Source organism: Monodon monoceros, unplaced genomic scaffold (genome assembly GCF_005190385.1).
Source record: "Monodon monoceros isolate NGI ecotype Baffin Bay Population unplaced genomic scaffold, NGI_Narwhal_1 Super_Scaffold_15, whole genome shotgun sequence".
In the NCBI taxonomy this organism is placed as follows: Eukaryota; Metazoa; Chordata; class Mammalia; order Artiodactyla; family Monodontidae; genus Monodon; species Monodon monoceros.
The window spans coordinates 75,547,451-75,568,493 of record NW_021703771.1 but is presented as its reverse complement, the minus strand read 5'-3'; the positions used below and the strand labels follow the sequence as shown (position 1 = coordinate 75,568,493).

Below are 21,043 nucleotides of genomic sequence, written 5' to 3'. Positions count from 1 at the left end.
GCCCTCAACTGGTGTCTATGCTACCATTCCAAGAGCACAATATTTGTTTTGGTAGAGTTTGATTTTTCCTAGTGAGTAAATTCCTCCCTGGGGAAAAATTAGCACTTTAGAAGGTACACTTTATATTTTACATTGCCAAGATATCTTTGTATACTGTTAGAATCTGCTAATGCACACAGAAAGAGGTTAATGCTCTTTAAATAATGCCTAACTTCAGATGTGTCTATAATGGAAAGAAAAGTAGAGGATATAGATTATATATGAATATGTATACATATATTTATATAAATTGGAGAGATTTCTTCAGAGATGGATCTTGAACATAGATCACACTAATAATGAATGCATGATGCTTCTTTACTCTGGATAACTATTATTATGTTACCTAAAGGTAATACAGATGTCCCGACAGTGTTATAGGGCAGCTCTAAGCACAGCAGGTGCACTGGCAAGAGAACAATAGCAAAACACAATCTTGATATCAACACTATGAAGTGCAAAAATCAATCAAAAATCAAGTGCAATCAATCAACCATAATGTGGTCCTTTTTTTTCAATTTTAAAATATGTACATAGGATGACCAGTTCTGATATTTGGTCATGGTGCATGGGGTGTTTATTCGTATCCTTTAATGCTGCCTAGATTCTTACTTGTGGAATGAAATGTGTATCATATATTTACCTGATAGTTCAGTTTTGCAAAAAGATTGTAGAAATAAGTAAATAGTATTTATTTATTAGGGGCAAAAAAATACACTTTCACCCCATTAAGCTGATTTAAAATAACACCTGATTCTTATTTTTTGAATTTATCCATTTTTTTCTATACACTTTTAACTTACATTGAAAAAAATGTCATATTGTAATTGTAACAAACTACATTTGCAAAAAAATGCAATATACCAGATGTGTTGAGGAAGAAATATACAAGGATGAAATTTAACATACAATCAGAAAATAGGAAAATAAGCCACCTAAAATTTCTTAGGTCCAAAATGTCTATAGATAGAACCCTGTCAAACTTGAGTTTTGAAAACTTTGCATTAGATACATTGGCAAATTATTCTGAAAAGTGGTAAAGATATTTCCAGAATTTTTTTTGCCTGTGTATTTATGTTGACAGTTTATGACCTTAATTTTCATAGTTTTCAGACACTTATATTTGCATGCTCTTTTCAGTTTTTAAAAAATTTCTGACCAATATGTTTGTTCTCCTGAGAAAACAATACTCAATCTGCAAAAAGTTTAGTTATTCCTTACTTGCTGCAACTTCAAATATTTACCAATGAAACTGATACCAAAAACTTGCTTCAGATCTTCTCTGCAACACTCTTAGTAGTATCCTTGCAACACACAACAGTGCACAGAGCAATAAGTTTTGTTTCCAGATACCAGCCTTTAATTATAAATTTGGTTTCAAGTTACGTTTCTGTCTCATATGACTTTGGGCAAATCACTTATCCTCTCTGAGCCTGTTTCTTTATCTTCAAATGAGGAATATAATAATTTACAGGATGGCCATGGGAATGAAATAAACATGGAAAGAATGAAGTGTTACATATGATATTACTATTTTATCAAAGTTCTCCAGCTCAATAATAATTCCCATTTTCAAGAATGTATGTATTAAATGCCATTTAAATGCACTTTCCCCCGATTTTTTTCAAACTATACTTTAAAAATCTGATTTAATTATTCATTAAAAAATACAAGCAAGCTTATTTTAAGACAGAGGAATATATGAATATGTTATTGCTTTGTTCAATAATGTGATTCAAAATCACTGTTCTCAGTTCACCAACATCACACTGAAGCTACAAACAAGAAGTATGTTTCTTTCAATGACACACACACAGATATATTTAGATGTGCATATGCATATGTGTGAGTGTGTGTATAATATTGTAGGTTTAAATCAAAGTTTAAATAAGAGAAATCATTTGAAAATTTTATTTCCACAGGAAATAAAACATTCCCAAGGATAGGAAGAATATAAATATCAGTTAATTTGCCAAACAAATATGTGGTGGTTAGAGGTAAAACTAAACCAAAAGAGATTGGCCTGTAGAAAACATTGACTGGCACGGAACAGAAAGCATTCTTTTTACTATTAAGGTAGTATGATTTTTTAAATAATTTTATCATGAAAATAAGTAAATAAAAGGCAGTTGTATGTTCATAAAAGTTTTCATTAAACCTTTTATTTTAGAATAGTTTTAGATTTACAGAAAAATTCCAAGGATAGTATAGATAGAACCCATATATGACACACCCATGAAACATTTGTCACAATTAATGAAACAATATCAATGCATTATTAAGTCTACACTTTATTTAGATTCCCTTAGCTTTTAACTGTCTTTTTTCTGTTCCAGGATTCAAGATGCCACATTACATTTAGTCATCATGTATCCTCTTAGCTGTGACATTTTCTCAAACTTTTCTTGTTTTTGGTAACCTTGATAGTATTGAGGAGTACAGGTCTAGTATTTTGTAAGATGGCCCTCAACTGGAATTTGTCTGATCTTTTTCCCACGATTAGACAGGTGTTACCAGTTTTTGGAAGAAAGACGGCAGAAGTGCCATTCATATCACACCATTCAAAGGTACATACCATCATTCATTACGACTTATTATTGTCGATGTTGAACTTCATCACCTGGCTGAGGTAATGTCTGTTAGGTTTTTCCACTGTAAAGTGATACATTTTTTAAGAGGGTATACTGGATGTAAATTTACTGGACATTTACACTGAGATAAAAATATTCTGAGCAGATTCCTCAGCATTGCTACTAGGTTCCATTAAATGACTGCTAACCAATGCTATGAAGAAAATATAATGAACTGGAAATTGATATGGGAAAGTAAAACTCCAAAATGGTGTTAGCTTGAACATTCACTTAAAGGAGGTGAAAGTTAACTTTTTCCCTTGAACTACCTGTATGATTACCTTAATCCTCTGCATCCCTTGGATAGTGAAGATTTTAGTTTTACTGTCATAAAAGGTAATCTAAATTGATGATGATTTTGCTGAGTACTTTTCTATATTGCCTTCCACTGAACAATGAACACTGAATACTGGAATAATGTAAAAGGCTTGATTTTTCCCCCCTTGCTTTAAACTATTTGTCATAAATACAGTGTATCTTGTATATGATTTTAGGGTGTTTGCTAAATATTAAAAAGTATTTCAATGTGTTTGGTTCTGTAAAATTTATATTGAACGTGTGTAATTTTTTCTACCATGTTCATTGTACTTAATAATCTATATCCATATCTTGGACTTCACCAATATTTATTAGTGGACCATAAAGAAATTTTGAATGCATGAATATAACTTGAGATGCCATGTTTGGTTATTTTGCAATGCCAGAATAACTGTAGGTACTTATAAATTGAATAGATAATCCAGATTATTTTTCCACCAACTTAAGTTGTTTTGGGTTTTTATGCCCCCTTCCTTGAATCTATTTTATTATTTTACCTATGTACAATATCAGACTTCCTGAAAATGCTAGAATTTTCAACATGTAATAGAATTTAAGCATGACCATAATGGAAAAAAATGCAGAAATCTCGAACAGTGTATATTTCTTTGAGTTTTCAAAGTAAAACTAAAGCTGTTTTCATTTGACTATATTGTGGAAACCTATGGATATTATTGTAAAATGCACATGCATTACACTGACTTTTTAAAAATGTTTTGAATAAAGAATTCACCAATGTATCCTTAGAAAAGTTACTGTTTCCTCATTGGTGTAACACTATAGGAGTAAAGGTGCACTTAATTATGTTGCTTAAATTGCTTACACATCTGAGGGAAAATAATTGCTGGCAGGATTCTTTACATTGTTCTATAAGGTTATCACTTGTTACATTTTTGCACCTTTTATAAATAATAAACTATACTCTTGAAATAACTCGTTTTGAGAATTCAGCTGAGAGATTTATGTTGAGTTCAAGTAGCTCCCACAATTTCTATGCTTAAACTAATATTCAAAGTTGAGTTTAGACTTGGAAAAAAACTATTCCTAAAAGAGATACAGACAACCTAATCAGTCCTGTTCTATACTCGGATTAGAATTTTTAAAATTGGGTTTGGATCACTTTTAAAGCAAAACAATTTTATAAAGTAGTGTGGCTTAATACACATTCAAAGTGAAAGAAGATTTGAGTTAGTTGAAGCTTCTAAGTGGCAAAACCTATTTTTGTTCTATACTATTTGGAGAGTCAGCTCATTCTACTTTGCATTTGTATATAGAGAGCAAAGAAACGATGCAACCTCATTTTATAAGAATTTATACTTAACCTCAACAATTCTGATTAGATGACTTAAGAATGACTTAACCTTGTCAAGGGCTCCCGTATTTTACCATTTTTTTACAAGAATAAGTAAGAAGATTTTGGGTATATTAGGTCTCTGTACAGTTACACCACCACTTAGTAAATCCTGCTCAAACCAGTTAGGTAGAGGGAGTTCCCAGATTGGACGTTCAGCCCTTGCATCGTCAGGCCTGTCTAGATTGTATCATTCCCTCATATACATTCCTCTGGTGGGCTATGAAAAGGTCTTTTGAAAAATGCAAAAGCATTATACCAGTAAACTTAAGTATTCCTGGCACTAATCCACTCTCAAGTTTCGGGGTGGAGGTTGGTGGTTTTGGGGAGACGGGGCTACCGGAGGCGGGGCTCTGAAGGCTTTGCTGGGCTGTGATTAGTTGCAACATGGAACGGCTCAACCACCTTAAAAAGAAGCTAACAAGCAATAAGTGAGAATGGGCATGAGACTCGGTGTGGAAGGAAGCCGCTTTAAAGCAGGTAAATTAAGTGGCAGATAAAGGGCAGGAAAGCAGACTGCTAAATCACTCGTGGTTGCCTTCGAGTCTACTTGTCACGTCTTTGTTAATACGAACCTTAACCACCGTCGAAAAGAGAAACATGAGCAGGAAAATTGGAAGAGTAAACACACGTACACACTGATAACCATCCTACAAGTCGCTCTTGGAGACGACAGTCCAGGCTGGCAAGAGAGAGGACAACCGTGCTGTGACCTCAGCCCCTATAGCGGACATAGGCTGCCCTCCATTGCTGTACTTTAAATCCTGAGAGCCTGGGAGACAAATCTTCGACGTCAGAAAACGTAACGACAACCTGTAGCTTTCTCCTTCCGGTCTAACACTCCGCCCCCGCTCGTTCAAGGAGGCGTGTCTGACCTTGCCTTTAGAGGAGGTGCCCGAGGTCTCTCGGACCCTCCCCTATCGCTTCCGGCTCTGCCCCTCAACTTCCGGCCTCCCCAAATAATACAGCGTTTAATAATAATTGGCCGGAAGTTCCCAACCAGGCTTCCGGGAGGCCCTTTTAAACGTGCGCGTGCGCCGAAAGGGGCTTGGCTAGGTCTCGCCCCTATTGCCAAGCTGCGCGGTGTCGCGAGACTTGCTCCGTCCGGAATTTCCGGCCCTTGTCCGCTTCGGACATCCGGCTGTAGCTATGCGGTCAAGGTTTCTTCGGAGCGCTTTTCGGTGGGCCCGGCAGGCTGCTGGCCCGGCCCGCCGACACGTAAGCTGCGGTAGCCTTCCACTGGAGGAGCTATTCGCCCGCGGCGGGCCCCTGCGGACCTTCCTCGAGCGCCAGGTAGGGTCTGAAGTCCAGTTGCAGGTCAGGCGGCCTGAGCTGGTGGCGGTGGCCAAGCTTCTGAACGAGAAGGAACAGGAGCTGCAGGAGACCGGGCACCTGCTACACGGTAAGGGCCGTGCCTAGGGGAGCGGAATTCAGAGCAGATTCTTGACTCTTCATTTGCCCTTGCCACTAAGCCGCTGCTCAGATGTCCACACTCTCTCCGAGTCTGAAGTCTTTGCTCGGTTGCAGCCCTTTTTGATTGCATCAGAGATCAAGGCATCTGGGTTCTTGTCCCATCCTCTCCTTGGGCTCCCTTGACAGTGCTCTGCGCCCTTTTACAAAACTTAAGTTGACCTTTATTGGTTGCGTATTTAATAGCAGGAGATTAGCTCGCCAGACAAATAAGGCACTAGTCCTGTTATGGGCTCGAGAGCAGCGTTTCTAAGTGTGGTACAGGGACCACCCGCAAAAGTGACAGAAGAGGTTCGTGCTAAGTAAACCCAGACTCGGAATCTGAGACCTAGAAACATGCGGTTTTAACAGATTTCCCAAGTGATTCTTGTCCATTCGAATCTGGATGGGGCCTATGTTTCTGCATTTGCACAAGCTTCTGGGGATGCTTAGTTGCTGGTCTGTGGCCCACACTTTGGAAAGGCTCTAGAGAGGGTCACAATCTATTGGGGGCAAGAAAGTTAATTATAATACAGATGATAAGTGAAAATATATATCAATAAAAACCTAGGAGAGCAAGGAGAACTTGTTGGGAAAGACTTGTACAGGGATAAAGGCCCACCCTTAGATGATTTAATAATAATTTAACCTTTATTGATCCTTTGCCATATTCCAGGCTTTGCTTAGCTTCCTTTATCTAATAACTCATACAATTCACGTAATAAATTATGAAGTAGGTTCTATTAGCCTCATTCAACAGAAGAGGAACCTGAGACATAAAGATAAAATAACTCAGCTCGGGTGACACCACTTGTAAGGAATGGAGCTTGGATAGGACTGACCCCAAATCTCATGCTCTTAATCACTGAACTCTATGTTAACCAAGAAAGGGGAGGTTGGAACCATTTTGTAAGGGGGCTCAAGTACTAACCTACAAAGTTTGATTTCATCCTGTTGGCAGAATCCAGCCAGCAGAAGCTTTCAGATTCGGAGTGAATGATAGGAATAGCTTTCTTGCTTAGGAATCTTGATTGGTGGCAGTTTAGAAGCAGCCTGGAATAGGACTGAAGATGCCATGGAAAATGGGAGACTAATGCAGTTGTATAGTTGTGACATAGTATCCTTTGGGAAAAAATTAAATCGGTTTCATTCCTTAAGCAAAGCTTAAAGTCCAAGTAGCAGCCACAAAGCCTTAATATTAAAAAATATATTTTTATATTGATTACATGTTGAAATTGGTAGTGTTTTGGGTATACTGCATTAAATAAAATGTAGTATTTAAATTAGATTACTTCTACACTTTAGTTCCAATCTTCTTAGCCTTACCAGAACACTGCATTTCAGAGCTGAAAGGCCCCTTAGAGATCATCCAGCTCAGATCTTTCATTTTATTCTTGAGATTACTGAGACTCAGAAGTTAGATGTATTGCCCTAAGAGAACCTTGGTTGTTGAACTAGGGCTAGAATTCATTTTTCCTTTTTCTAATTAAGCACATTTTACATTTCACCAAATTCTTGCCAAAATAATTCCCTGCCATTCCACCAACACTCCCTATATTCACCTATCTCAGTTTTGCTGTTGTCATTCTCTCTCCTTAATTCTTTCCTTTTTCTGCCCATCCCCAAAACAAACAAAAAATCCTTCAGCATGCTGTTATTTTAGTATTTAATCACATAATGTTTTAGGTTATTTTTTGTGAGTTTTTCTCCCCTAGAATAATATAAGGAAAGTAAAATGATCTAAAATCCTGCCTTGAGGGCAGGTCTTAACATACTATCCCCAGCTCCCAGCATAATTGGCTGTTAATACATGAATAAACATTCCAGCTGATAGAGTTTGTTCTTTCAACAGAAACAGAAAATTGTAATAGCTAAGAAAATTTCTGCCTGTCTCCTTTCTATAGGCTGCATGTGGTCCATAGGATAGAGGAATGAGGAGGTATATTTTGTACGGTAAAAATGAAAACTGAAAGATGAAATAAGAATTAGGTAAAGCCTGAGAGAGAAGACTGCTTCATGTAAATATTCTGTCAGTATTAGGCTGGGTCTAAATGTTTATTTAGGTGGACACTTTTATATTAATGAAGCATTTACTAGTAAGACAAATAACTTCCTACTTTTTAACTCAGTTTTGGTCTAACTGGTGGTACCTTCTCTTCCCCTTCCGGTCTTTCTAACTAGCTCAGTGTATTCATTTGTTATTGTAGAGTCTGAGTTGGAAAACTAAAAGCATATTTGTTAATATGAACATTTTGGGGAGGCAGAATTACAGAAAAGCTTTGTAGCTTCTTTATACTTTTCTATAGAGATTCTTTTTATTTTGAACATATTCTTTTGTCATCAGGAAAAACTTTAAAAAAAAATTTTTTTTAACTACATGCTTTTGAAAACTAATGCATAATATGCTTTAAATTAATAACAGTTATTAAAAGGACAGGATAATTGTTATTTTTCCCTTAAGCTACAATAACAATAAAACTACTACCTTGAATTCTGTTAGCAATTTAATACTAATTAAGGAAAAGTTAACCTGCTGCCTTTTTTTCTTAGATGAAAATGAAGACTTAAGGAAACTTGCAGAGAGTGAAATAACTTCATGTCAGAAAGAAATAGCTCAATTGAAGCATCAGGTATGGTATTTGTGCAAGGAATAAAGCATCCATGCATGCTATTACTTCTAATGTATTTTATTAGAAGTTTATAAAAGCAAGTCAAGAACTAAGCAGCTTGCTAGTATTTATAATTATAAACTGGTTTTTAAAGAAGGAAAAAGCATACTCCCCATGGCCCTGTTTTTTATCATACTAAAAGGATTGTATTGATAGAACTCTGAAAGAAAGATGACTGTCACACTAATAGGATTTGCCAGAAAGGCAGTGAAATGTTGGTAGTATATTTTCCTTCTTTTGTTTTTTAAAGAGAGGTGAGGATGGGGATGGACGATGAGAAGAAGAGGTTATGGAGTGATGGTAGGAGGAAGCAGGAACATTTCTTTATCTTTGTGTCTCTGACACTATTACAGTGCCAGCCTAGAATAGGCCCTTAGAATTTTTAAAATGGAATTGCATTGCTTTGGCTTTATATCTAGGAGAACTGCAGAACATACGGAGTTAGACGAAGGATCATGAAATTAGATCCACTCTTCATTAATTCTGTAAAGCACAGCTTAAAGGTTTACAGCAGATATATCTGGAAATATAAGTGAAAGAACATGATAAGGTGAGGAAGGATCCTAGAAAGGAGGTGCTTAATTTAGAGATTCCCTTTATCCAAGTGTAGAACTTACCAAAAATTAATGTCCCCACCACCAGTCTAGAAGAAAAGTTCCACTATAGAGTGAAAGATTTCATGTAGCTTGCCTTCTACCCATTTTCTAAATTTTTTGTGACCTAGAAGAACGTACGTATTAATGGTTTCTGTTCATTGGCTAGTAATTAACAGATGTAAACTCTATCATGTTAGTTCAAGATTTGAGTGGTCACATGCTATTGGCACAGGCCAGAGAGATGGAAAAGTAGGAAAGCAAGTATAGCTCCTGACCAACACAAAGTGATACTTCAGAACTCGGGTAGCCTTGGGTTCAAATTCTGACTCTTCCGCTTTCTAGTTGTAGGATACTGGGCAACTAGAGTTAAACTTCGTTTTCACTTCTTAAGGTGGAGCTGTTAATAGAACCTGCCCAGGATGTTTTAAGAATTAAAGTACGTAGAGTGCTTAGCAGAGTGCCTGTCAATATTAAAGAACCAATAAATGTTGGCAGCTTTTTTTCTTAATTCACCTCATCTAAGAAGTCTTTTTTCTGTATCTCCTTAATAAGTACATACTGCAGTGTGAAACACAGAATTGTAATGAAAGGAAGACTGATTTAGGCACAAGGGTCTGAGTTCTTGTGCCTGTTAGGGCAGTAACTAACGCGTGGCTCTTTAACGAGTCATCTCACTTCTATTCTCATTTTCTTTTACTTGTAAAATGAGGGAATTGGACCAGATCTTCTCTAAAGGCCTCTCCAGTTCCAAAATTGCAAGTTTCTCTTCTATGTTAAAGAAGCTTAGAAAAAAATACAAATGCAATTTGAGTGTTTTTTTCCTGCCATACTAGGCTATAAATTTCCAGGGACAGAGCTAGAATCTTTTTGTATGCTGTACACAATATAGTGTACTACTCACAGCAAGCACTGAATTATTAACTGAGTAGAGAACAGATATGTATACATGAACACCAGAAAGAAATAGAAACACCTGTAAGTGTCGGCTGAACATATATAGCATTTATAATGTAGTTATAACATTAATATCTTTGGAAATTATGCATTATATGGTTCTAATTGGCAAGATAATTGAACAGTAATATTAAATTGAATCAGCAATATTAAATTATTTGCTTAGGGAAACTTTAAATATTTAAAATCCTACATCTAATCATTGAGGGTTTTTTTAAATTATAGGAGGGGTGATATTTTTGTATTTGCAGATTATCTTACTTTTGGTTCCCTCAGAAGAAACGGATGAAAGTGATTTGATCCTGGAGGTAACTGCAGGAGTTGGGGGTCAGGAGGCAATGTTGTTTACCTCAGAGATATTTGCTATGTATCAGCAGTATGCTGCATTTAAAGGATGGCATTTTGAAACCCTGGAATATTTTCCAAGTGAAATAGGTCAGTAAACTGTTTTGAAAAAGTATAGATTTAATTTATCTATCTACATATATTGTAGGAAAGGGTTGGAAAGTTCATGACTAGGCTTTATAATTTATAAGGATGCTTAAGTAGTTTTATGCTTATCATTTCCTTAATAATTTTGAATGCAAATATATCAAGTTTGAAATGGCCTATAAAACATTAGTCATTCAGTACTAACCACTGAATGACTAATAGTCTTTTAAAAGTGGTCCTTTAGAGGTGTTACTGAACAGTTAACACCATAAATGCTTTATGTTTAATAATTATATGAAATAAAGATATTAAGTGAATATCATAGACTTGTTAAAGGTTTTCAGTATGTTTTATAATCAATATGCTTATTATGTAGCTCTTTTAAATATATTTCAAGATGGTAGAAGTGATGGTCAGTTGTTATAAATGGTAGGAAAAATAAAATAATTCCCTTTCCCCAATGTTTTCAAGGTGGCCTTAGACATGCATCTGCCAGCATTGGGGGTTCAGAAGCCTACAAGCACATGAAATTTGAAGGAGGTGTGCACAGAGTACAGAGAGTGCCCAAGACAGAGAAGCAAGGCCGTATCCACACCAGCACCATGACTGTGGCGATCTTACCCCAACCCACTGAGGTGAGGCACCACAGGCCCCTCTCCTTGGAATCCTGGGACCAGCACAATGCCTTGCCCCCAGAGTAATAACACTCACTTTACTGAATTGAGTGTCTCTTTTGCATCATGTATTTTGAGTTGTTTTTACAAATACATTCTCACAGTCCAAAAAGTATGATTTTAACAGTAGATGGTAAGAATTAAGGATATATAAGTGATCTAATCTTACATGGCCTATTTATTATTTTTTCTCCACCACTAAGCTTCAAGTAGCTATTTTGAGACCATGTACAGGAGAAACGATATTAAATAGAGTTCGAGAGTGATTACCTTTATAAAGACTTTTGCTTTGTGTGACTTGTTCCCAGAACATTAACAGCGAGAATCCTGTTTTGACAAAGGATAACTATTACTTAACAAAATTGCTGCTTTATAACCCAATCATATTAAAATGGAAATATATTGCTACAGTGTTCATAATGAGTATACTTTATTTTCACAGATAAATTCTCAGACTGTATAATATTTTTAAGGTAGCTTAGTTGGGAAGTTCTATTTTGCTTATATCCCTTCTGCTGAAAAGTGATAGGAAATATATGACTTGTTTTTCAGAATGGAGTATGAATGATTTGAGAAGGAAGTTTGAGGGTTTCTCTCTAATAGGGTTAATGGAGTTCCTTTCTTCATGTCTAAGTTTTATGTGAAGCCTAGATGAGCAACAGAACAGTTAAGGGAGAGAGTGAAATGGGATAGATGGGAGGAGCCACACCTAGATATAGTCACTTTGGCTTAAGCATCTTGGAGATGTAAGGAGTTTTCAGAAAAAGATGGAGACTGAAGACTGAGGTCCATATGTCATCTCATTTCATTCTTCCAGCAGCGGTAGGAAGGAGCCACCCAGGGAGACATGGAGGGCCTGTGAATGATAGGATTCCTGCTCCTGGGGTTGTGGACATCTCACAGACTGGGCTGTAATGGTTCATGAAAGAGCTTTTTAAATACAGTGCTTTGGATGGTGACTCGCAGGACAGAGCATTATCCTGATGTCAGACCCCAGTGTATTTATGAATTGAGTCTATACCCTTGACTTCTTGGCCTTTAACATTTCCGTTTGTCTCTCCTCTGCCTCTAAATATGTTTAAATCCTCCTTTATTTAAAATTAAACAAAATAAAACCTTCCTATAGTTCTTAAGCTAGTGTCATTTTTTTTCCCCTCTGCTAAAGTCTTTTTGCACTCAAATCATTTAGCTATTATATTCACATTTCTATTACTCACATTTCTGAGTTCTGCTCTTGGTAAGAAGAGGGTAATTACTGAGAAGTCCAGTTTCTGAGGATGAGGGAGGGTTTGTTTTTCTTTTACCTTATGTTTTGATAATGTGCTCTTCCAATAAGAAAAGTTTAAAAAATGGTATCCTTCCAACTACTTTCTGTTCTTAAAATTAAACCTTCTATAAACCTTATATAAATTCTATACATGACATGTATTTATAAATAGACAGTTCTTCCCTTTGAAGAGATCATACATGTAATTTTTTTAAATCCCAACTTTTCTCTTACATATAGATTAATCTGGTGATTAATCCTAAAGATTTGAGAATTGATACTAAGCGAGCCAGCGGAGCTGGGGGGCAGCACGTAAATACCACAGACAGTGCTGTCCGGATAGTTCATCTCCCGACAGGTATGTACTTATTTCTTCAACATAAAACAGTGAAGAAAGAAATTGAAATCTGAATGACTTAATTTTCCACTGACACAGGTCGTCAGTTATCAGAGGAATACAGATGTTATTTAATACTTGATTTATCTTGAATCCTTAGCTGAAACTCTGCAGGATAATTACAAAGCCAGAAAGAGGGAGGGATCTAAGCCCAGGTAATTTCCATGTTAGTGACTATATCATTAATTTTAAAAAATCCTCACAATGACGTAATATCACGGGTTCTTCTTTATCAAAAAATGGTCTAAATCACTAGTTCTAACCCTTTTTTGGAGGGAGGAGGAGATGGATTCCTTTGAGAAAATGAAAGCTTGGACCTGCTACCCAGAAAAACATGCTTATATGCAAAGTTTTGCAGGTAATTTCAGGGGCTTCTTTCCATTAAGTCCATCTGCAGACATCTAGGGGTTCTGTCTTAATTCTGGACAGTAAGGCAATGGAGCTATAACTCAATATTCCTTAAGACTTCAAAATACTATTAGTGTACAATACACTATTACTAAACGTGTTTTTACTGTTGGTTTACATGTGAGAAAGAGCATATGGTTAACAGCCCTCCGTTGTCTAGAAAGAATACAAGAACCGCCTACTGTAAGTGATCTCAGTCATAATTCCTGTTGACTGAGAGTGGCTGAGGGGAGTGCTGGGTTCATTTTCTTCTTTTTTAATATGAGGAAATCCTCACATTAAACTTGAAGATGATGTCTTATGTAATACATATTATATAAACAGGAATAGAAAAAAAAGTGGATGGAAATACTCAAAAATATTAATAGTGACTAACTCTGGTAATAAGATTAACTTTTATAATTCAGTTTGTATAATGAGTAGTTATTACTTTAAAAACAATTATGGTGACTAGCTGAAAGTACCAGAAAATAATCCATTTTAAATGACTAATGCTTATTGTTTAGTAGGTATGCCTTCAATATGGAAATACTTTGAGCTATAACTCAAATTTTCAGTTTTCCGATAACTGTAAAAGTTACTTGTTAAGTTTACAGTCTTCCTTTTTTATATTAGAGTCCTATTTTTTCCCTTTATAAAGGAAGAAGAAAAAGAATGAGAAGGAAAAGGAGTATTCCTTGATAATAAATGAAGATTTCTCTATTAAAACTCTTTAATTCTCATAACACTATTCAGGTGTTGTTTCCGAATGCCAACAAGAGAGATCTCAACTGAAAAATAGAGAGATGGCTATGAAAAAGTTACGTGCAAAACTATACAGCCTGCGTGTAGAAGAAGAAACAAGTAAACGATACAATGCTAGAAAGATTCAGGTAAAACTGAAATCTTACAAATGCTTCTAAAAGATAAAAATATTTTTAGATAAACAAGTTTTTGTATGTGTTAACATCACTTCAATGTATTTGTCGAAATTAGAGTATAATTCAAGTAGCTCAACCAAGGGCTATACTTGTTTTATAGCAATCTTACACCTCTGCCCTGTTTTTTATATTCAGAGGTGTCTTTCTCATTCACCAAAGTTATTTTAAAAAGGTATATGGAATTCCCATTCATTTTGAATCCTTTGAAAATTATGGAAGAAAGTTGCAAAGCAAACTGAACTTACTTCCTGTTTGACATTTGACTTTATGTTAACTCCTTATTATAACTTTGTCATCACTGATGACAACCAGATTAGTTCACAGGGTTATATGTGTTCAGCTATAGCATCTGAATATCAGCTGTGCGCCAGGCTGTGTGTGTGCACCGTCACTGTGCAGTAGGTATTGTCTGTATTTTACAAACGGGGGAAACTATAGAGTTGAAATAAATTACCTGAAGTCTTAAAGTATTAAATGGCAGAGGATTCAAAATTCAAATACTAATCTGTCTGACTTTAAAGCCTATATTCTTTTTTCTCTATCAAGTTCCCATGTTACTTGAGGATTCAGAATGTTTAAAACTTGCTTTTTAACATTTTTGTAAATTATAAACCAAGAGCTTTATCTCCAGGTAAGTTAAATTTGTAGGTTTAGTTGCCCTGAATTTAACTGTATCTCATATCTCTTTTCTTTTAATATATAGATTGGCACTAAAGGAAGGTCAGAGAAAATAAGAACATACAATTTTCCACAGAACCGGGTCACAGATCACAGAATAAACCAGTCACTTCATGATCTTGAAGCTTTTATGCAAGGAGAGTACCTACTGGATGAACTTGTACAGTCATTGAAGGATTATGCTAATTATGAATCTTTGGTAGAAATTATTTCCAACAAAGTTTAAGTTGACTTGTTATTAAAGACTTGTATAGCTTATGAAAATTCTATTATAGCAAGTCACATTGTGTACATACCAGTATTCTCTTGAAACACATGAGTTAACACAATTGGGAGTAACATGTTTTTAATACATAGGTAATTTATATGAATCATCTCTCAATTTATTAGTAAAAAGTATTACAATATAGTCATGACTCTGGTTGTATATTTTGAACTCTTACAAGAAAGGAAAACAGTCCTTTGTTTTATGTAAAATATTTAACGAATGATCAGAAATTTAGTTTAACTCTTAAGGAAAACTTCAAACATAAAACAGTAGAAATATGATAGTAATTATTGTTATTAGTCAAGGTTCTAGTCAGGAGACAGAAACCATACCTTTAATTTGAACAGGGATAATTTTGATATAAAAAATTAACCAACGATGGGATTAGCTATTAGGAGATAAAAGGTTACTACTCTAGGACTGAGAGAGAATACCCAAGGAAAGAATACCCTTGGAAAGGGCTTCCCTTCCCTCCAGGTGGAGAGTCAGGCCTGTTGGAGAGTAACGCTGACTAGAAGCCTAGGCACCCTGTGGCCCAGCCAACTTGACACATAAAATTAACCATCAGTGTCCCAAGAGCACCCCTGGCAGCTGTGCATAGAAACAGAAACAAAAGAAGCCCCTTCCTCGTGCACTGTCTGTCCACCTACCCTACTGACAAAGCTTAACATGGTACCAGCCGGCACAGGAGAAATGTTTATAGGTCCAGCTCCAGTATCACAAAGTAAGGCAATAAATCGGTAACTGGCACAACCATACTCATTGCTTAGTTTCAGTAATTGAAGTTATAAATATGTTACACTTCACCCTTAAATATTTCAGCTTGTATGTAAAAAAAAAAATGACACTGTTCTACTTAATCATATACTATCATCACACCTAACAGAATTCACAGTAATTCCCTTACATCTTCAAACACCCAATTCAAGTTTTCCCCAGTTCTCCCCGAAATGGTTTAACTGGCTTCTTCAAACCAGGATCCAATTAAGGATCACAGATGGGAATACGTGATTATATTGCTTAAATTTCCCTTATTCTAGAACAGCCCTGCCAAACGCTGCCCCCTTTTTTTCATGACACTGCACTGAATTTTCATTTGAGAAGGCGAGACTATTATGGGTCACGTCATTTGTTCCTCAAGTCACAGTAGTTCCTGCAAACTGGAAGTTAAGAGCTTAAGACTAGGTTAGTTTTGCATAGTCCTTCCCTTTCCTGTGACTTGGCATTTTTGTCATTAAAATATACAGTTAAGTAAGCCAGCCTGAATGCTCTGATATGCTAAGATGTATTAGATTCGCTAAAAAATGACTTCACCCTTGTGAAATAAGAATTTGTTGAAAGTGAGCTTAAAGCTAAATCAGTATAGTCTTTTTTCTATCATAACATTTAAAAAGTTGTTCTTTTTTCCCTGGCAATCCTGGTTATGATTAGCTTTTTTCTGATAAGCCTGACTTCAGAGAATTGAGCCTGAGAGGGAAGGAGAGCACAGGAATGTCTGCCTGAAGCTGCACAGCTGGTAAAAGACTTCTTGGTGTTGAGAGCAACAGCAAATAAAGTAGTGTTCTTGAGAAATAGACCCCCCCCCATGGTTCTCCCACGGTGTGTGCTTCACTGCAAAAAGCAGTCATAAATTCAAGCTGTTTAACTACAAAAAAGGAAAAGACACAGGACATGTCAGTTACCCCATAAAAAAAGTAAGAAAAGCTAGAAATGCTGGCTCGAGAATATTTTGAAAACATGAGGTAAATGAAGAGCTACAATTATGAAGAGCTCTACCTAGTGGATGATGAATAAATGTCAAATTTATGGTAGTTACAACCAGGTAGGATTTCGAGAGAAACAAAAGTGATTTCACTATTACGGTTATATGATTGAAATGTTAAAGTATTAGGAGACATTTAGTTAACTCTCAAAACTGCACATTTTTTCATGTGTTTGAGTCAACAGTATTAATTTTTATAAACGTACTACATAAATTCAAAACTACATTATTGTCAGGCAGTTGTTTCCTCTTTAAGTCAACATTTATTAGCCAAATTCCCTTTAAAGCCCCAGCATGTGCTAAATTTCAGAGTAATTTTATATCGATAATTTCTCACCTTATTGCTCTAAAAGGGAGGTGTAGAAAAACCGTTAAAGACAGTTAAGAATTTAAGCTGGCCAAAGGTTATCAAATACATCAGAGAATTTTAATTTGAAGAGTATCCCTCCACCCTGTAATGTTCTGCTCATGAAAGCCATTCTGTTCTGCCTTCACAGGAACAGCTGACGAATGCCCCTCTTAGTGACCTAAGCAACTCAAGAATGCAGCAAGACGCATTCATTCAGCAGTCATCATCACTGAGCACAAGGCCCAATGCAAGCCTGTGTCTCCCAGATTTACCACTTTCCCCTTGGGTCTTTTGGTTTCCTTTTTGAATGAAAGGGACATAGCTACAGGTTATTAAATATTACAGTATACTGTTATTCAATTTCTCTTTACCTCCTCTAACAGGTAATAATTAGAAAAGTTGCACTGAGATTATGAAAGGTCTTGAATGTTGTATTTCATTCTATGAACAAGGGAGAGCCAGAAGTCTACTCATTCTGTCCCCATCCTTCTCCACTCCCTCCCTCTGCACCACAGGAAAAGAAAGTGTGAGAGCTGTACTAATGAAGGTGGGAAAGAACCTTCCGTCAATTTTCAAACTTCCTGCCCATTAGAACATCACAGTTGGTTAGAAAAAAATTATCATAATACTTTGGTAATGTTAACAATATAACTTTAAGATATGTATCACTGTGCCTTATGAACACCTGTGGAGTAACTGACAAATTCTGGTCTGTGAACTGACATTGGCTTACACTTCACTAATCTAAATTAGTTATTCCTGTATGATCAAACGTAATTTTTGGAACCCAGGAAAAGGTAAGAATAGAGCAACAATTTTGGCGTGAAGCTTACTAGAACCCTATGTCTAACATTTTAAGGGCCTTAGAACTTTGTAGCTGTTTGCACAAACTATGCATCTACACAGCTACCTGAATTATAAAGCACCCAATGTCGCTCCCACCTGCCTTTGCCTTCCCTGCCCTCTCTTCCTAAAACACATAATTACCTCCACAGACTTCAAGGTCCAACCCAAAGGGAACTTTTGCACCTATGCAGTCAACTGCTCTTCATTAGTATTCCACAGCCCTTTACACAACAGTATGAAAACACTTATGGCAAGGCAGTAAACTCACTGGGTTACTCCTGTCTCAGGTTTGTGTGCGTAATAAGGAAAAGGGAAAGGGTGGTCAGGAAATGGAATGTATTATTAACCCTTTCACATCATTTCATTAGTGGACAAAACTGTTTTCTTCATTCTTGTCTCTTCAACACCTAACTTCATGGCACTAAAAAGATGTCTAAAAGGCAGTTAGATCTAAAATTATTTGTCTAGAAATCTGGTGTATTGTTCGGGAAGAACCAAAACTGAACTTCATTTCAAAACGGCCTACAACATCAGTTAATCAAAACTCATTCAGCCAGAATGGAAATTTTAAAGATGTATAAATAAAAAATCACTATGTCTAAAATGAAACGTCATATTCCTCTATAACCCGTTTCTCATTGTGTGATCTCAGTTTCTTTCACGGCACTACCATTCTCCCTCTCTCAAAATTAAATTGTAGTCACCTTCGATTCCTCTTCCTCATATGCAGTTTACTCTAATGCCTACTCTCCTAAATACCCTAAACTTCACTGATTCCGTTATCACCACCATGGTCCACAATTGCTTCTCCCGGACTACTTTAATAGTCCCCTGCATCCTAACTCTAATTCAGGTCACACATACGTAACTGCCAGATTCATCTTCCTAAAATGCAAGGCTCTGATCTTGTCACCCTTCTACTCAACAACTTAATAGGTTCCCACTGCCTCCCAAATAAAACTCCAACTCTGAAGTATGCACGCAGCACATCCATATCCCTACCCAGCATCCTTTCATATTAGCCCGCTTTACACACCACCCCTTTATGTCACATCAAATTAATTTTTCTTGATAAATCCTCCTGCACTTAAGCTTGCCCCCATTTCGTTCCTATGCCAGGGAAGGCCACTCTCCTCCCCATTCCCTTAAAAGACATCCCCAACAGCAAAGGTTCACATCTAGAGGCAACCATACTTCCCAGGGGATACGTTGCTATGTTTGGAGACAGTTATCACAACTTGGGGTGGGGGGGCAGGGGGAGTTAGAGGTTAAGGCTGCTGCTACACACCCTACAATGCACAGCATAGCCTCCACAGCAAAGAATTCTCTGGCCCAAAATGTCAGTAGTGCTGAGGTTGAGAAACCCTGTCCTACAGAGTAATCTCATCCTGGCATACAGCAGTAACTCCGCTGTTCTATAAAAATTCCCACGGTAGCTAGACATATTTGACTCATCCAGTGTTCACAGCTGTATTTTGTACACATTATCTCCTCCCCCCTGTACTCATGATGCTTTTTATTCAAAGATTATTTACTGAGCATCTACGTCTATTAGGTGGCTGGCCCAGATAGGAAGCAAAGGGGCAGGTACCATGTCCCAATTTTTTCCAGACATTTCCAGGATGTCTTGCATGCTGTAGATCTGCAATAAGGATTTGGTGAGAATAAGGGCAATTCTCTCTGCACTTCATTTTGCACCTAAAAACTCAACAATTCTGATTGATACTGATTTGTAGAAAAAAAGAGGTACATATATCTGTTGACATCCAGTAAAATTCAGAATATCCCTTTCTAAATTTCTCACTAAAAATGAAACTAACAGCTGCTCATGAACCTACTGAAAAAGTTAAAGTTAACTCTCAGTTAAGAATAATATTTCAACATAATTAAAGCTCTAATAGTTAAAATCAATATTTAGTAACTTAATAAGCCTAAAGAAAAAGACTCTAACAAACTATTCCAGCATGCAATAAAACATGCTTCACTCTTTATATTACCTTATATTACGATAGTAATTTTAGTTTTTCCAATATCTTAGCCTTTTTCTGAAAATAAATTTTAAAAATAACTGCTGGAGCATACCTTTTAAGCTGTGGTTAAGATTCAAAGGTTGTAGTCCAGGTGCGCAATTAATTTAATGAGAACCCCCCCTCCCCTCAAATTTCACATATTTGCATCTAAAAATAAAAAAGGTGAATAAAGATGATCTCTGAGGTCAAATGGGAAAGTAATATGAAAACGTACTTATAAGCAATCAAGCCTCCCACAAGTATTATTACTCCTCAGTATAACACAGAGGAAAGAGGAAAGTACATGGACTTATCCTAAGACTGATGGTTCTGTGGGAATGAACTTACACTTTTAAGCACAATCAGAAAATGAAAACCCTAAGGTTATTGGGAGAATTAAAGGCTAATATTACAAAATGCCTAGTAGATAAAAAAGCTACCATCGCTTTAATATTCACTCAACAAATCACTCCCTTGCTAACATTCCTCCAACAGTTAACCAAGTCCTACAGGATCTGGCTTCTACCTATTTGACCTCACCTCCTACAGTCTTTTGCTCTGTAGGCTCTAGACTTCCTTCTAGCCCTGGAAGAAGCTATGCGCCTTCAGTCTCTTTCCTCTGCTTACTATGCAGATCTCTGCATTGCCAGCTGAACATTCGGATCTTGGTCCAAAGCCTCAGAAACCTTCCTGACCACCCAAAGTCCTTAACCCTGCCCCTACTGCCCATTCTCTACCCCCTTATGTTGTTTTATATTCCTCTTTCATTCAATGAAATTGTTAATTGCGAACTTCTTTCCCATTAGAAAGTAAACTCCCTGAAGAACAGGACTTTTTGTCTTTTCAACCCTATGTCTGCAGGACCTAGCACCAAGGCCTGGTGAGAGACATGACTCGGGCAAAAATTTAAGGGGATGCCAAAAATTTCAGCAACCCAGAAAAATACTAATTTAATGCAACATTCTGAAAAATAAAAATTAACGCAAAAAAACATGAACTATCGAAAATTTTACCTAAAGACAGGATC

General features: G+C 36.5%; 1 protein-coding gene across 2 annotated transcripts; it reads left to right on the top strand.

Moving 5' to 3' along the window:
- Positions 1-5,452: 5,452 nt before the first annotated feature.
- MTRF1L (mitochondrial translational release factor 1 like) lies at positions 5,453-15,149 on the top strand. Of its 2 annotated transcripts, none has more exons than XM_029223460.1 (7): positions 5,453-5,740; positions 8,338-8,417; positions 10,258-10,441; positions 10,910-11,073; positions 12,620-12,737; positions 13,920-14,056; positions 14,808-15,149. In XM_029223460.1, the coding sequence occupies exons 1-7, from the start codon at positions 5,488-5,490 to the stop codon at positions 15,006-15,008; spliced, it is 1,137 nt and encodes a 378-aa protein (XP_029079293.1). In that variant the 5' UTR covers positions 5,453-5,487; the 3' UTR covers positions 15,009-15,149. The 2 variants fall into 2 exon arrangements, 1 of the variants encoding a protein (XP_029079293.1); XR_003793659.1 differs by having other exon boundaries at positions 5,481-5,740; positions 13,825-14,056; positions 14,808-14,878.
- The last annotated feature ends 5,894 nt before the right edge of the window (positions 15,150-21,043 follow it).

What these genes read in the sequence shown, in the direction of transcription:
- MTRF1L (XM_029223460.1), top strand. Translation starts at nt 5,488, where the DNA reads ATGCGGTCAAGGTTTCTTCGGAGCGCTTTTCGGTGGGCCCGGCAGGCT. An exon ending in GACCGGGCACCTGCTACACG is followed by an intron (nt 5,741 to 8,337) that starts GTAAGGGCCGTG and finishes TTTTTTTCTTAG; the next exon opens with ATGAAAATGAAGACTTAAGG. An exon ending in GATAGTTCATCTCCCGACAG is followed by an intron (nt 12,738 to 13,919) that starts GTATGTACTTAT and finishes AACACTATTCAG; the next exon opens with GTGTTGTTTCCGAATGCCAA.